The sequence below is a fragment of the Trematomus bernacchii genome, unplaced genomic scaffold (genome assembly GCF_902827165.1).
Source record: "Trematomus bernacchii unplaced genomic scaffold, fTreBer1.1, whole genome shotgun sequence".
In the NCBI taxonomy this organism is placed as follows: domain Eukaryota; kingdom Metazoa; phylum Chordata; class Actinopteri; order Perciformes; family Nototheniidae; genus Trematomus; species Trematomus bernacchii.
Genome location: NW_022987680.1, coordinates 441294 through 456356, shown reverse-complemented (window position 1 = coordinate 456356; position 15063 = coordinate 441294). Strand labels below are relative to the sequence as shown.

The window sequence follows — 15063 nt, the reverse complement described above, 5'->3', positions numbered from 1 at the left end:
GGGAACAATGTGCACATTTAGCTGCTGTTGTGCTAAACTGGTATGAGTAGACTCATTGGCCTAAGAGCCTGAAAATCATGACTGTGTAGCCACACCAGAACATCGAGTTCCGAAAGCGAAGGTTATGCTAAACTGGACCATAGTATGCCTTTAGTCAGCCACGTGGACTGGGGATTCCTTGCAGTCATCTCTGATCTCCTTCTTATAACTGATATAAATCAAAAATACTTAACTATGATATAAGAAAGTCTTTAAAAGACGCCAAGACCGGCTGTGAAATGCAGAATAAAATCTGTGGTGAGTGTTGCATATATCTTCATCAGCCATGATATGGGAAATAGGCCAACGTCTGCAGATTAGATGTAGAGTAGACACGTTTGAGGTGAATGTGATTGGCAGGCGGATTATCACCGAGACGCATTGAAAGCTTGTATTGGTTATTATGTGTCTGTTAATGATGCGTTCGTAAATCTGCCAATAGATATTCGAGTTGGGGAGAAAGGGGCGGGTCTTGTTGTTGTATAAAGCCAATGTTTGAGCCGCCGCGCCGGCACAAAGAGAAGGGCGTTGTCGTCTGTGAGATCTCTAACCAATATCCAGAAAGAAATATGAGGGAAATTGTGCATCTCCAAGCCGGCCAATGCGGCAACCAGATCGGTGCTAAGGTTAGTAAGGTTGCAATTAGCCCTTTTTCTTCTAAATTGAATAATTTTCATTCAGAAATATCTTGTTCTCTGCTCTGGGAGCCTGTGCTAGTTCGGGTCCCATTTTTGACCCAACCCTTGGAACATTTAATGGGCCCTACTTATTAAATTATTAATATAACGTGTTAAGGGCGGTATTATCTCAACGTATTGACGAATTAAAAACGATTAAAATGTTTTATGGACATTATGTAAAATGTTTTGATTGGAATAAGTGTCTGTCCGTTTGTTGCTAGAAAACACTAAAACGATAACGCTTACCGTTATATCAATATTGGTCGTTTGACAGCCGTTACTGTACATCAAATGGGGCCTACTTTGTGCAAATTGCATGTAAATGTTTAATATAACGCATCAATGGAAGTATTATGTCAACTTTTTGACGAAGACAAATGGTTTAAGATTTTATCAAATGTTTTGATTGAGATAAATAACTGTCTGTCCGGTTGTTGCTTTCAAATACTTTGTTACCAATACCATTGTTCGTTTGGCAGCCGTTACTGCAATGCGTACAAATGTTGCACTGTCGTTGAAAAAGAGAAAAGCACCACAAACTAGTAATATTGTATTAAAACGTCAATGATGTTTGTAGTTAAAACTACTATTATTTAATTGATGTTAGTTACATTTATAACGGGCCCGTCTCAGTGTAAGAGTTTTTAGAGAGTACTTGTCCATGGACAGGTGAGTTTGGCAATTTACTTGTCCGAATACATTTTTCACTTGTAGCATGCTGCACCTATTTGAAATATTATTAAATGTCAACATAAAGCATACAAGAATCTGGGTTACTGTAACCAAGGTAACATGTTATTGTTTATTTGTTCATATTTGGCAAGAAACATGCTATACAAGAATTATACACTAGACTAGTAGTAGTCTTAGCACAGTGTCAGTGTCAATATGTAGACCCCCTTTCAAACCCCTCCTGTATGTTGTTTTTTTTCTAAAATGATTTTACATACCCCTTTTCAGGCCCATCAGTACATCCATTTTAGAGTCCCCTTTCAAGCCCTTAATCCACTATTTTCTGACATAATTTATTTCAATTGTTTTCCTTGTTAACTGAACACACCATTTTACAACTGTGAGAGGATGATGTGTACAAACCTTCTTAGAAAATAAATAAATCTTTTGTTGACCTCTTGGGGCCACTGGAATCTTCTTCTTTTGCATCGTATTTGACATTTCCCCACGGTTTTACGACACCGCTAACGTAAGTGAGCGGTAAGATTTTACTGCATCACACATGACAAAGAAGAAAACGCAAAGCGGTCGCAAACAACAATGGCGGACACGGACAATTTGCGAATGAGTTCTGCCTTTTCTAAGCTCAATTTATCAATAATTTGTTAATAAATATGGGCGAAAAACGTCACTTTTCCGTCAGACACGTCAATGGAAAGATGTACTTGTCCGATATTGTAAATAACACGTCCCGGACGATCGGACGTGTGCTTTTTCGCACACTAATTGAGGCCTACTGGGTTATGCCATACTGAGCCAGGCGTTTGCCTGAATTAGGCAGAGTTATTGCATTTTTTCAATGTCATAACACGGGAGTTGCAGCCAATAGGGGATCAGGGCGCGTGTCGAAGTCAGCCCGGCGGGGAAAATAGTTAAATCCACTACCATTTATCAACAATTATAACAGGCTGCTAAATACACTCGTAACTGTAAATAAAATTCACTAATGAGGAGTGGACTGGTGTTCCGAGTCCTTTTGTTGGATGTTGGATGAAAAACTAACAATTTTTGCTTCTGTTCTATAGTTTTGGGAGGTGATTAGTGATGAACATGGTATTGACCCGACTGGTACATACCACGGTGACAGTGATCTGCAGCTGGACAGGATCAATGTCTACTACAATGAGGCTTCAGGTAACTTCTAAACAGCTATGATTTCTTATTGAATTTTATGTTGAATCTTAATTTTGGCCATGTTCCCTTACTTCTAACCTGTGGTTTCTAGGTGGTAAATATGTGCCCCGTGCTGTGCTGGTTGATCTTGAGCCAGGCACCATGGACTCAGTAAGGTCTGGACCTTTTGGCCAGATCTTCAGACCAGACAACTTTGTGTTTGGTAAGTGATATTTATTAGATTTGTTCAGAGCATGGCAATTGATTGTTTGCACAGTGCCGCATCTTAATTTATGATTCTGGTCTTGCAGGCCAGAGCGGGGCTGGCAACAACTGGGCGAAGGGTCACTACACAGAGGGTGCAGAGCTGGTGGACTCTGTCCTGGATGTGGTGAGGAAGGAGGCAGAGAGCTGTGACTGCCTTCAGGGCTTCCAGCTCACACACTCCCTGGGTGGTGGTACAGGGTCTGGAATGGGCACTCTGCTCATCAGCAAGATCCGTGAAGAGTACCCTGACCGCATTATGAACACCTTCAGCGTGGTGCCTTCCCCCAAAGTATCAGATACAGTTGTTGAGCCCTACAACGCCACACTATCAGTCCATCAGCTTGTAGAAAACACAGATGAGACCTTCTGCATTGACAATGAAGCCCTGTATGACATCTGTTTCCGCACACTCAAGCTCACGACTCCCTCTTACGGTGATCTGAACCACTTGGTCTCTGCAACCATGAGCGGCGTCACCACATGCCTCAGGTTCCCTGGACAGCTCAATGCTGACCTGCGTAAGCTTGCTGTAAACATGGTGCCATTCCCCCGTCTGCACTTCTTCATGCCAGGCTTCGCCCCCCTCACAAGCAGAGGCAGCCAGCAGTACCGCGCCCTCACTGTGCCCGAGCTCACCCAGCAAATGTTTGATGCCAAGAACATGATGGCTGCCTGCGACCCACGTCACGGCCGCTACCTCACCGTCGCTGCCATCTTCCGTGGCCGCATGTCAATGAAGGAGGTTGACGAGCAGATGCTGAACGTGCAGAACAAGAATAGCAGCTACTTCGTTGAATGGATCCCTAACAACGTAAAGACCGCTGTCTGCGACATTCCTCCCCGTGGCCTCAAGATGTCTGCCACCTTCATCGGCAACAGCACGGCCATCCAGGAGCTGTTCAAGCGCATCTCTGAGCAGTTCACAGCTATGTTTAGGCGAAAGGCCTTCCTCCACTGGTACACCGGTGAGGGTATGGATGAAATGGAGTTCACTGAGGCAGAGAGCAACATGAATGACTTGGTTTCAGAGTACCAGCAGTACCAGGATGCCACTGCTGAAGAGGAGGGAGAGTTCGAGGAGGGGGAGGAAGATCTGGCATAAATATCAGTTTCCAAAAATCTTTTAAATTAATGTAAGAGAAAAATGTACGGTTGCAATTTCTTTCAGCATTGTTCATGCTGTTAATGTTGGCTATAACTGTAATGTTCTTTTACTGTTCTGCTGCTGTTAATGTTGGCTTAAAATGTAATCTTCCAAATTCTTTCAGTGTTCTGGCTGCTGTTCCGGGTAATAAAGGTTAAAGGTCAAACTGTATACAAAGTCTTTCTGGTTTTAATGAATTGACTCATTTGATGATGATAATAACTAAATTGAAGACTTATTAGAAATGCATGTAGGCTAAGGTGTTTTTTTAGCTGATTCACTACACTGTACATCAAGTCAACCTGCCTACTTTCTCCGGAAAGAACACTCGAGTGTAGCCACAAATATATCAATATGTTTGTCTATCATACATAAGCTCATATTGTGTATCTTGAATCCTTCATACGTTGTTTCAAATAGGCTGTATGAACAAAGGGGTAACACAAATGCATTTTTTAATAAAGGAAGTAAACCAGCAGAACAAGACAGTTTAAAAAGAACAAATATTCCAGATCACAGTTCACATGCTGCAGCATAAACAATGGTTTCCTCGTGACTATTCCAAAGGCTTAGATGTTCTTCACCTAACAGACTTATATACAATAGTATACCTTATCCCCTGGAGTAATGAATTATACTGATTTCTATAGGTTAATTACCAGAGGTGGGAAAAGTACTTGAGTAAAATAAGTGTAGGAATACTCTGTTCCAAGTAAAAATCCTGCATTCAAAAATGTTACTCAAATAAAAGTAGAAAAGTATTAGTATCAACTACTTTAAAAATACTCAGATTGGTCCATGTCAGAATAATATCTATGATATGTTTTATAATGATTGATCATGAAAGTGTTCTCAAAGCTGGTAAAGGTGCAGCTAGTTTGAATGACTTTGTATACTGCAGGGTAGCTTGTGAATTTACTCCAGGTGGAACTAAAGTCTGATTTAACACTTGGTTATATTTCACATCATTCATCCAGATCTGTAAAGTAACTAAAGGTATTAAATACATGCAGAACAACAGACTTCTGCAGCTCTGTACAGGAAGTCCTTCCTGCTGCATTGACTGTCCAACACTCACCTCTGACAGCAGAGAGCACACAGCTCCATAGTTTCCTATGTTGCTTTGATAACTGGATTTTTACATTCAAAAATTATAATTTGTCCCTCTGTATATAGTGTTTTCACACGGTACATTGATTTTTGCACACTCCATGTTAATAAATATGATACTACTATATTTTGTTAGCTGTAATTGGCCCCGCATAGTGTATATTTGACAGACAGTCTTCTGATTTATATCTTCCACAGTCATTATGTATATATTTTACTTTAAAGTTAAAGTTCTGTTTTTATTTTCTATTTTGAGATGTTTATATTTTATGCTTATGTCTGTTCATTTAGTACTCATTTTCATCTTCACATTGTGTGCAATGCATTGTTTACACACTGCTTAAACAAAAGCATTCCCCAAATTGGGATCAATCTTAGGGGAGTAAAAGTACATGATTTACTTATGAAGTGTAGTGGAGTAGAAGACATGTAAACACTCAAGTAAAGTACAAGTATCTCAGAATTGTTCTTGAGTAAATGTACTTAGTTACTTCCCACCTCTGTAAATTATCGACATGTTTTTACACAATTTTAAAAGAGAAATGAAGTGACTTTCAGACGGCAGGCAGCTCATTCCTGCAGTTAGTGTGAACGGTCACTAGGTAGCAGTGCTGGCTAAGTCATTCTCTTCCACAGGAAGTAGGTGAGGATGCTGAGAGCCAGCGCCAGCAGAGTCCAGTAGCACCCTCTCTTCACCTGGCACTCCAGGCCCTGCTTCTCTCCAAAGCGTGATACAAAACCACTCTGTCAGAAGCAAAAGAATAGACAAAAGTTTCAAATGAGAGTTCATATTTCAATCCAATATATTTACAGTGATATTAGGATTTCCTGTTCAAAGGACACACCATTAGGATCCCATTAAAAACTGTTTTAGGGAGGATCTGCTTCATGGATGAGAGAGCATTCACATAGCGTGCAGCCTTGGGCGTGAACTTATTTGGATCAGCAGTGGTTCTGTGAACATGCAAATAGTGGCGCATTACAAACCACACAGTTGTCCTCGTCCTCCATGGAACACTATGGAAGTGTGTCTTCTTTCACAGAAGGGTGCGCCTGTACAAATGAGGATGTTTGGGTAGGGCTGCTCAATTCATCGTATTTTAATCGCAATTACGATTTTGGCTTGCAACGATTATGAAAACAACATAATTGAAATAAAACGATTATTTATTTTATTGAATTTATTTTCTTTTTCTTTTTTCTTTTTTCTATTGGTTATTCAGTTGAATTATACTTAACGTTCAGGGTAATCAACTATTAAAAACATACTGTTCAAAAAATGTGTTTCAATAAATGGATGTTTTCAAAGTAAATGGATAATCCTTTTTAATAATCGTGATATCAATTATTGACCCAAATAATCGAGATTATGATTTTTGCCATAATGGAGCAGCCCTACGTTTGGGTGTGCTAGACACGTTGCACCTTTATCATACAGTTACTGTAAAGACACCCTTTAAATGAAAACATCTCCGTTTGATGGCCCATCAGAATTTGCACTTTCTTCTGAAGCGTTCAACAAACCCAGGAAGCCATTTTATTTATATAAGTGTAGACTACCGTAGGGCCCAGACTCACTTCAGAAAACCTAAAAAGCATGAGCACATCCCAAAGGGGCCCTGCACTTAATGTTTTAATATCATTATAAAAATCATTAAAGCACAATGTAAAGTGAGATTACAGGAGCCTCGTGATTTGCATTTTCTATATCTCGAAGGGAACCTAAATCTCTAAGACTGGTTGAGATTTGTCATCTCTGGAAAAATTACCAAAGTTACTTAACTTGTTTTGGCATGTAGATTGTAAATTACAAGACTCTCTGATTTAAAAAAAAGAACTATAGAGATGTATGCTTTTACCAGGTTCTGAAGAAATGATCTACCCAGTTCAGTTGCATAGGAAGATTCAATGTGTTGGAGCTTGGTCGACACTATGCACTAAAAGGATATTGATTCAAACCATTCAAATACTTTTCTCACATGTTCCTGATATTAATAGAGGTGCATTGTTTAAAGTGGGGTGGTATGAGGTACTTATCCATAGTCAGAATATCACCCACAGTATGCCTGTCAAGCCACAACTGCATGGAAGCTAAGTGCTGGGAACAGGTGCAGCAGGGACATGTAGTTGAGCCACCAAAAGGAGCTGGTAGGGATCAAGGCAGTGGTAGCCAAGCAATATAGAAAAGCTCCAGAAATGTAGTGTACACTGAAATTGATATGATATGTTTTGCTGCTGCCCCCATTCACAGCAGTATAGGCTACATTACATAGCCTCTGTGCTATTATGGATAAGTACCTCATCCAACTCTACATGAAGTTTAAATAATCCGCTTGTATTATCTTACCCATCCTCCGCCATCTCGTATCTCAGGGCAGACGACTCTCTCCACATACGCCCCCACACACTCCTTCAGCTGAGGCAGGACCACCACCATGCCCCTTTCATGGCAATGTAGAGCCATCTGGCCCGCCAGCACATACACTGAGAGCACTGCGCTCCAGGCCAGCTCCCTGCGCCGCCCCCCAGGCACCGGGGCGAAGAAGTGCTCGTCCAGGATGCTCAAGAGCGTGGGGCAGGCCGTTTTCTCCGTCACATCCTGGAAGACTCGAGGCCAGCGTCTGAAGAAGATGGGGAAGCGGGTGAGGAGCTCGTCTCCAGCATGGCGCAGCGCTCTGGAGCAGGATGTGGGGGCAGGACCCATGGTGCCATCGGCCCCCCCTGTGGTTACATAGTCTATGTAGTCATGAGCCATCAGAAAAGCCTCTCTCACCAGCGGGTCAGCACTGTTCAGGCCCAGTCTGGCCGCTGGCACCGCCGACTGACACATAGTTGTTTCTCAGATGGATTGTCAGTGGAAGACAGATATCAGCTCCAAGCAGCATGAGGCACACCAGTCTGTCATGGTGCTTCGGGGTGCTGTAAATGTAAAATAAAACAAACCACACTATAAAGACGAGAAGGACCAAATGCATACTGCAACTCCATAGGAAATAAATCATTCCTAACTCACCTTTACTGTTCAACACACACCAAAGCAAGAGAAAGATCCAGCAGGTGAAAGCGTGTGGGGTCCAGAGAAGTGTGTCTCTACGTGTTGCAGTTAAACGGGGTCACCCAGTCCCCTCGCTAAATATAGAGCCGTTGTTGGAAACTGACACTGATCTCCACCTCCCATGCACGGTCAGGGCCTTCCTGGCGCACAGCTCCAGCACAAGAGGCAGGGCTGGACTCATAGCACAGATGAAACAAGTGAGCTTTACAAGAGCAAACAAATGTGTGATCGGTTCCTTCTCTCAGTGAGATACACCGTGCACATGATTAATGTCTACCCAGAAACACGTTTAGTGACTTTTTTCTTTTTAAATTCTTCTATTGATTTCATTAAATATAATGTATTGTTTCTGTAATTTCTAATATAATCCTGCGTTTATTAAAAATAAACAAGTTAATCATTTTGCTGTCATTAATGATATAAGTAACACATGTGCTTTTCTCCTTGTACACTGGACTTCCACTGGGCTCTGTGCCTACATTTGAAATGCTATTTGTGTTAAAAGGAGGGTTGATGCAGAAATCGCATGAACAAATAAACTGCATGGAAAGAAACCAGACGGAGACAACTTGTCTAAATATATTTATATTGTATATATATAATGTATTCAAAAACATTTTTTCAGTGGTTCAATTTTGTTTTAATATGTTTTTCCTGTTTTTTCATTACTTGATTAAAGAAATGTGCTAGGGTAATTTTGAACAAGCTAATAATTTCATTTTAATATCTACCAACAATGCATAGTGTATTGTGTTTTATTCGTTTTTATAAGGTATATTCAGATATTTTAGCAGAAACCTCAACAGTGAGACTTTCTTGGAAGCTAAAACATTCACTTTTTAAAAAGGTGGTCATTTAGAATTTCTTTATTTTACGTTGAGCAAATTATTTCAAGCACAACAAAGTTGTTGACAGCCGTTTGGATGAAAGTTGAATCAACATTATGTGAGAATATCTGAAGTTTATTCAACACAAATAACAGAAAGCTCTTTCAAAATGGTATCGATATAAAGCAGTAAATTCAAAACGGCGACTTTTGATTTCATTTGAACTTTTGATTTCTCTTATGCACAGCCATGTGTTTCACCACATGGGAGCAGTACTGTATTACATGAGACACATTTAGCAGTGTTTATATATGTGTGTGTGTGTGTGTGTGTGTGTGTGTGTGTGTGTGTGTGTGTGTGTGTGTGTGTGTGTGTGTGTGTGTGTGTGTGTGTGTGTGTGTGTGTGTGTGTGTTTTGGAGCTGTGGCAGGCACATTTAATAGCCTGGATTTGAACTTATAACAACTTGTTACAATGAACCACATGTTCATCAGTAATCTACCTCTCTATAAACTAAGACATCTATTATGTAAATGAAAACATGAAGAGCCATTCTAATTAGATTCCAGTAAATGTATTTAAATGACTGCCTGTGATATTTCTCCCACGGACAAACACTCAGGCACACATGGCTAAATCTTCATTGAGTGTTTTCTCTCCTTTTATGAAATGACTTTAAGCGTCACATGGGGATCAATCAAAAGCTCTGTGTATGGCATTTATGTACGTTGTTAATATACTGATTTATAGCGGAGCGGAAACATGATCAAGTGGTACCATTAACAGCTCTGTGTTCTTCGGCCATCTGGCGCAGCATACACTGTGAATGTGCATGGAAGATAAAGCTAACCATCCAGAAATAACCCTAACCCCCCTCTGCACACACACACACACACACACACACACACACACACACACACACACACACACACACACACACACACACACACACACACACACACACACACACACACACACACACACACACACACACACACACACACACACACACACAAACACACCTTCCGATGTACTATCAGAATGTGTGTGTAAAAAGGAAAGCTAGTTGTTTGTCATTGACGAGCCGAGGAGCAGGGGAAGTGACAGCGCTGATAGAGGCTTGTATCAGGCCTCTCACATGTTCATGTGGCAAGGTCTGCAAGCAGGGCCAACTTCCTGTCTCCTGTGGAGAGGCTTTTGTTGTGTAGATAGTTGTGTTGGAAAGAAGGTGCAAGATTAAAAGAAGAACACAGTCAATGTTGCACTGACTAAAGGCTCCTTCATACTTCCCCTGTAGAGCTGAGGTCACACAGATGAGCCAAGGTTCCATACAATAAAGGTCTGCCTTGGTCTGACGTCACAAACCTGCGCATGTCACGATCCACACCCCATTTCAGTTGGTGACATTGTTGTTTTTGCCATACCTTCAATGCCATTTGGCTGTTGTTGCATTTCTTTAAAGGTCTCCTATCATTCAAAATGCACTTTTTGATGTCTTTTATACATAAATATTATGTAGGAATTATATAAAATAATTGAAATAATTGAAATAAATGTGGCAAAGGCTCAAATTTGTTGAACAACACATTTTTAACATATGAACAGTTGGAAGATTGAAAATGGGATTATTATTAGGATTATTTGTAGGTCATTGAAAAGTAGAATCATTTAGAACAGGGGTCTCCAACCTTTCTTCATCTGAGAGCTACTTTCAAAAAATGAAAGTGGCCAAGAGCTACTTGCATCACATCGCTTACATTTATTCACATAGCCCTCATCAGTTGAATTAAGCTATACTTTTGTACACGTGTGAAATTGCAATACCTAAAGCTTATCAAAAATAAGGTCCAAGAAAACGAAGATTTCTCACATATTATTATGGCCCACATAATAAGTACATCACTGAACATTCACATAAGTGTCCTTAATCACCACCTTACAAGCATGTCACTCTTTTGTTAGTGAGATGAATGGCACTGCATGCAGTCCACCATAGAGGTGTATGCTGGACCCACTTAGGTTCACTTAATAGAGTCATTTAAATGTTCATCAGTCGGTCTTGTTCTGTATTTAGATTTCATTCATGTCAGAAAAAGCTGCTTCACAAAGGTATGTAGAACAGAACCAAATAAAGCAGACATTTTCAGTGCTGCTTGGTGAATGTTCTTATAGTTTTCTGGGTCTACAAGGCTCCAGAAATGTTGTGAGTTTTGCTGAGACTTAAGCTGAACATTATTTTGGAGATCTCCACAGGATTAACACTGAACAGTTGTTCAGCCATCTTTTTCTTCTTCTTCTTCGTCTTGACATTAAATTATAAACCATAATAAATTAATTGTATAGGTCTAGCCTCCCTATATCTGTGTGTGAAAATGGTTCCATCCTCAAAAACAAAAAACTAATGCTTCTGCAGTCTAGCTGCAGCTTCTAGCAACGGTCTTCTGTTAAAAAAAAGATACTGAATGTCTTGAATGTGGCATCACACACAGGACTTGAGTCTGAACACAGCAGGAGTATTTACAATAGCATTATAAAAACAAAAATAGTGCATGTGGGTGCACACTTGCATTCTCTGTCTTACTGTTACATAAATCCCATGAATGTATGAGATTAGGTTAGCTTCATCATATCTCAATCAGTGATTAAGTGAATAATAAAGTTTCTATCAGGTCACTATCAGCCTGTCACTCATTATTTTCAGGGAGGGGGCGGGGTTTGGAGGAACGGAGAGGAGACGGTGATCGCGGAAGCTTTCCTCCTGCCTTCACAAACTTTACACAAGTATATATCAACTGAAAATTGCAAGAGGACATTCATACTCTGCAATCCAAGACTTAATTAAATCCACCAAAAACCTGACATGACGATAACGAGTGTTTTTCAAAAAACACAAATCCCTCCCTGTGTGTCTCTGAGCCGCAGCGACACGGGCCTGATTCAGAGCGGGTCATTCTGCTGTTGGTTCTGGACTGGTGTTGGTGTAGAAAGCAGACTGCTCCGTGTGTGTTGTCGCTGTGCTGCTGTCACGTCTGTTCCATGATCTCTGCGTCACCGACCATTTGATATTCGTGTGACAGAAACAATTCTAAAATAAAAAAACGTTATTGTCCAGCCGCGGCCGAAAAATCAATAAGCAACCTTACTGCGCTATAATCGATAATCGAGCAGCGAGCTACTGAAAAGCTGCCCGCGAGCTACCGGTAGCTCGCGATCGACGTGTTGGAGAGCCCTGATTTAGAAAGATGTGAACATTGAAGTTTCTATTTTAGAAAAGCTGACACTGTAGTGCATCGCTGGTTTTAAAAGTGATTTATAAGAGTCATGTTTAAAGATGTGCAATACTTAAAATGTTTATAAACAGGGGTGCACATAACTGGTACGCAGGCACGCATGCGCGGCAACAATCTGAAATGCGTAACGTCACTTGTGTCACAACGCGCCTTTGCGTACCTGATAGGTCATCAAAACAAAAACACATATTTCGTCTATACGTGTTTCTTGTCAACACTCAGTGGAGTAAATTATTAGACATGTCCAAAAAAAACAAAGACATTAAGCAGCCACTTTGCCGTTTCGCTCCCTGCAAAAATCTTCGGACTTTCTATGACTGATTGAACTGGGTGCTGGCTGTGCCGCGCAGGACATAACCGACGGACCTGTGAAGCTTCACAGGAGAAAGAGGCTTAGATCACTGGACGACAGAGTTGGTCGCCTTGTGCACAGACGGGGCTGCTGTTAACGTCAGTGTGTAGGCCTACAACAGAATTGTACCAAAACTACATCAACTGGCTGCAGTGGCAGACTCCCCTGTGCACATTCTGTGCCCCGCGCACACACTGGAGAACTGCGCAAAATCAGCTGATCACAACGGTCACGCTCTGTGGTCAAGCTGCTGCAGTTAAAACACACAGCTGCCTGCAAACTTACTCAGGCTGTTAATGGAAGAGTTTGAAATCAGACAGGGTTAGGTGGATGAAGTGTTACTCAAGTAAAATTAGAAAAGTATTATCATCAACACCTAGTTAAAGTAGCGACAGTAAAAGTAGTCATTTTGCAGATTGGTCCATTTCATAATAATGTATATGATATGTTTTATAATTATTGATCATTAAAGTGTTTAAAAATGAGTTTGAATGACTTTGTATACTGCAGGGTAGCTTGTGAATTTACTCCAGGTGGAACTAAAGTCTGATTTAAGACTTGATTATATTTCACATCATTCATCCAGATCTGTGAAGTAACTAAAATGTATTAACTACATGTAGTGGAGGAAAAGTACATGATTTACCTCTGAACTGTAGTGGAGTAGAAGTACAAAGTAGCATAAATTGTACCTAAGTACAGTACTTGAATAAATGTACTTTGTTACTTCCCTCCTCTGAAATCAGATATGACTACAAGTCATGTGATAATTTCTTAGTATTTGATCCTTCAACTTGGCCTCAGGAAATGCAAGGACTTCACAGTTTTGGCAACAAGTTTTGGAGAAAGCAAATCGGAGGCTTAAAAAGAGACAGGGAGGTGCATCTTCATCATCTAGCATGCAAGAAGTGTAAATAGAGGACAGTGAAGGAGACACTGAGGAGGACAGTGAGGAAGACTGCACTTATTAAAACCACGCTTCATGTGGGGTGAGTACCAAACGCTGTCTCCTGGTACTCATCTGAGTAACTCACTAAAAAAGTTATGTGCACCCCTGTTTATAAAGATCCTCTGAGTGTGTGTCATTAGTTAGCTGATCAAATGTTAGGGATAAATACCTTGACATATTGACTACAAGAGCTTGAATCAAACAAGCAACCTTGTATTTGAAAGATTAAGGCCCCGGCTCCACGGGAACGCATACGGCAAAACGCATCGGAGTAACGCAAACTAGTGATGTGTCGGTCGCGAACGAGCCGATTCTTTTGAACGGCTCTTTGGTACGAACGAGGGGAACCGAGTCCTACTTGGTGAGAGCCGTTCTTGTTATCGTTCAATCGTTGGTCCGCACTCACTGCCTGCCAAAATCCACTCGCCTTTTAAAAAGCTTGATTTTGTTCCCCAAACGTATTCTGTGAAGACCCGCCCCTACTCTGTTTGGTAGGTTTCAGCACGAGGAATGAGATGGGGTGGGTCTTAACGGAATACGCGAGAGAGAGAAGTCATAACAAGTGGTACAGGACAGGTAGACAACGTGTTTTTCGGATGGAAAATGAGCCAAACGCGAAAACGCAGCAGCATTTGGATTCCCTTCAACCAAAACCCAGGCAGTGATAAAGCGCACCATTTGTAAAGGCAAAATATCCTTTAAAGCAGGGTCAACAAATAATCTCCATCGCCACTTAAAAACACAGTATCTAATATTAAGAGTTGCATGAATTTCATTCAAGGCAAGGCAACTTTATTTACTTAACACATTCAGAGGGTAAATTCAAAGTACATTCACTGACATGATGACATGGATATGGCGCCACCTTGTGTCATGTTTACAATGCCGATTATTGACATTAGGTCTGGCAATACAGTCAATCATTATCCTGGTGATTATTTTGCAGATAAACCTAGTAACCTTAAAAAAACGGCTCTTTTGAACGGCTCTTTTGAACGGCTCTTTGAAAGGAACGGAGCCATAAGATCCGGCTCCCTTCAAAGAGCCATAATTCCCATCACTAACGCAAACGCAACCGCAAAAAACCTTCCGCCCACACGCAATATACACCGGATTGTGTCAAGCTCCACGAGACGGCTCCGTTTACATCCAACCGCTGGAAAAGCTGCAGTACATATGCCGAGCCTGTACGTGGCGCTGTAACTTCCTCCACAAAAGCAGCAACTTCCTCCACAAAAGCAGCGAAGAAGAATGGTTGTCATGGCTGCACTTCTGTGTATTCTCCGTGGTGGGGGCCGAGGGAACCGGGCAGAGTTTTTCGCCGGTCAACGTGTGTTAAAGTTTAAATCTTCCGGACAAAATTATAAAAGTGCCGGTCAAAGGTCTTCTTTGTTATTTATTGAGCTTTAAAACAAATGAATAACGACGATATAATGATATATAATCATAAAATACACGGAGCCTGTCTCTTTTTCCTCTCTTCTCACAGTGTCAGTGTCTGTCTCA

The 15063-nt window shown here is 41.0% G+C and overlaps 2 protein-coding genes across 2 annotated transcripts; one reads left to right on the top strand and one right to left on the bottom strand.

Moving 5' to 3' along the window:
- The first annotated feature begins 560 nt into the window (after nt 1–560).
- On the top strand, nt 561–4146 carry LOC117487647 (tubulin beta-4 chain). The gene is made up of 4 exons (XM_034136284.1): nt 561–665; nt 2477–2585; nt 2677–2787; nt 2876–4146. Exons 1-4 carry the CDS (start codon nt 609–611, stop codon nt 3931–3933), a joined length of 1335 nt encoding a protein of 444 aa, XP_033992175.1. The 5' UTR covers nt 561–608; the 3' UTR covers nt 3934–4146.
- A 291-nt stretch (nt 4147–4437) lies between these two features.
- bcl2l16 (BCL2 like 16) lies at nt 4438–8171 on the bottom strand. The gene is made up of 3 exons (XM_034136285.1): nt 8099–8171; nt 7433–8004; nt 4438–5829 (listed from the first exon to the last, which is right to left on the bottom strand). Exons 2-3 carry the CDS (start codon nt 7913–7915, stop codon nt 5701–5703), a joined length of 612 nt encoding a protein of 203 aa, XP_033992176.1. The 5' UTR covers nt 7916–8004; nt 8099–8171; the 3' UTR covers nt 4438–5700.
- Between the last annotated feature and the right edge of the window lie 6892 nt (nt 8172–15063).

What these genes read in the sequence shown, in the direction of transcription:
- LOC117487647 (XM_034136284.1), top strand. Translation starts at nt 609, where the DNA reads ATGAGGGAAATTGTGCATCTCCAAGCCGGCCAATGCGGCAACCAGATC. An exon ending in CTACTACAATGAGGCTTCAG is followed by an intron (nt 2,586 to 2,676) that starts GTAACTTCTAAA and finishes TGTGGTTTCTAG; the next exon opens with GTGGTAAATATGTGCCCCGT. An exon ending in ACCAGACAACTTTGTGTTTG is followed by an intron (nt 2,788 to 2,875) that starts GTAAGTGATATT and finishes CTGGTCTTGCAG; the next exon opens with GCCAGAGCGGGGCTGGCAAC.
- bcl2l16 (XM_034136285.1), bottom strand. Translation starts at nt 7,915, where the DNA reads ATGTGTCAGTCGGCGGTGCCAGCGGCCAGACTGGGCCTGAACAGTGCT. An exon ending in TACGAGATGGCGGAGGATGG is followed by an intron (nt 5,830 to 7,432) that starts GTAAGATAATAC and finishes TGCTTCTGACAG; the next exon opens with AGTGGTTTTGTATCACGCTT.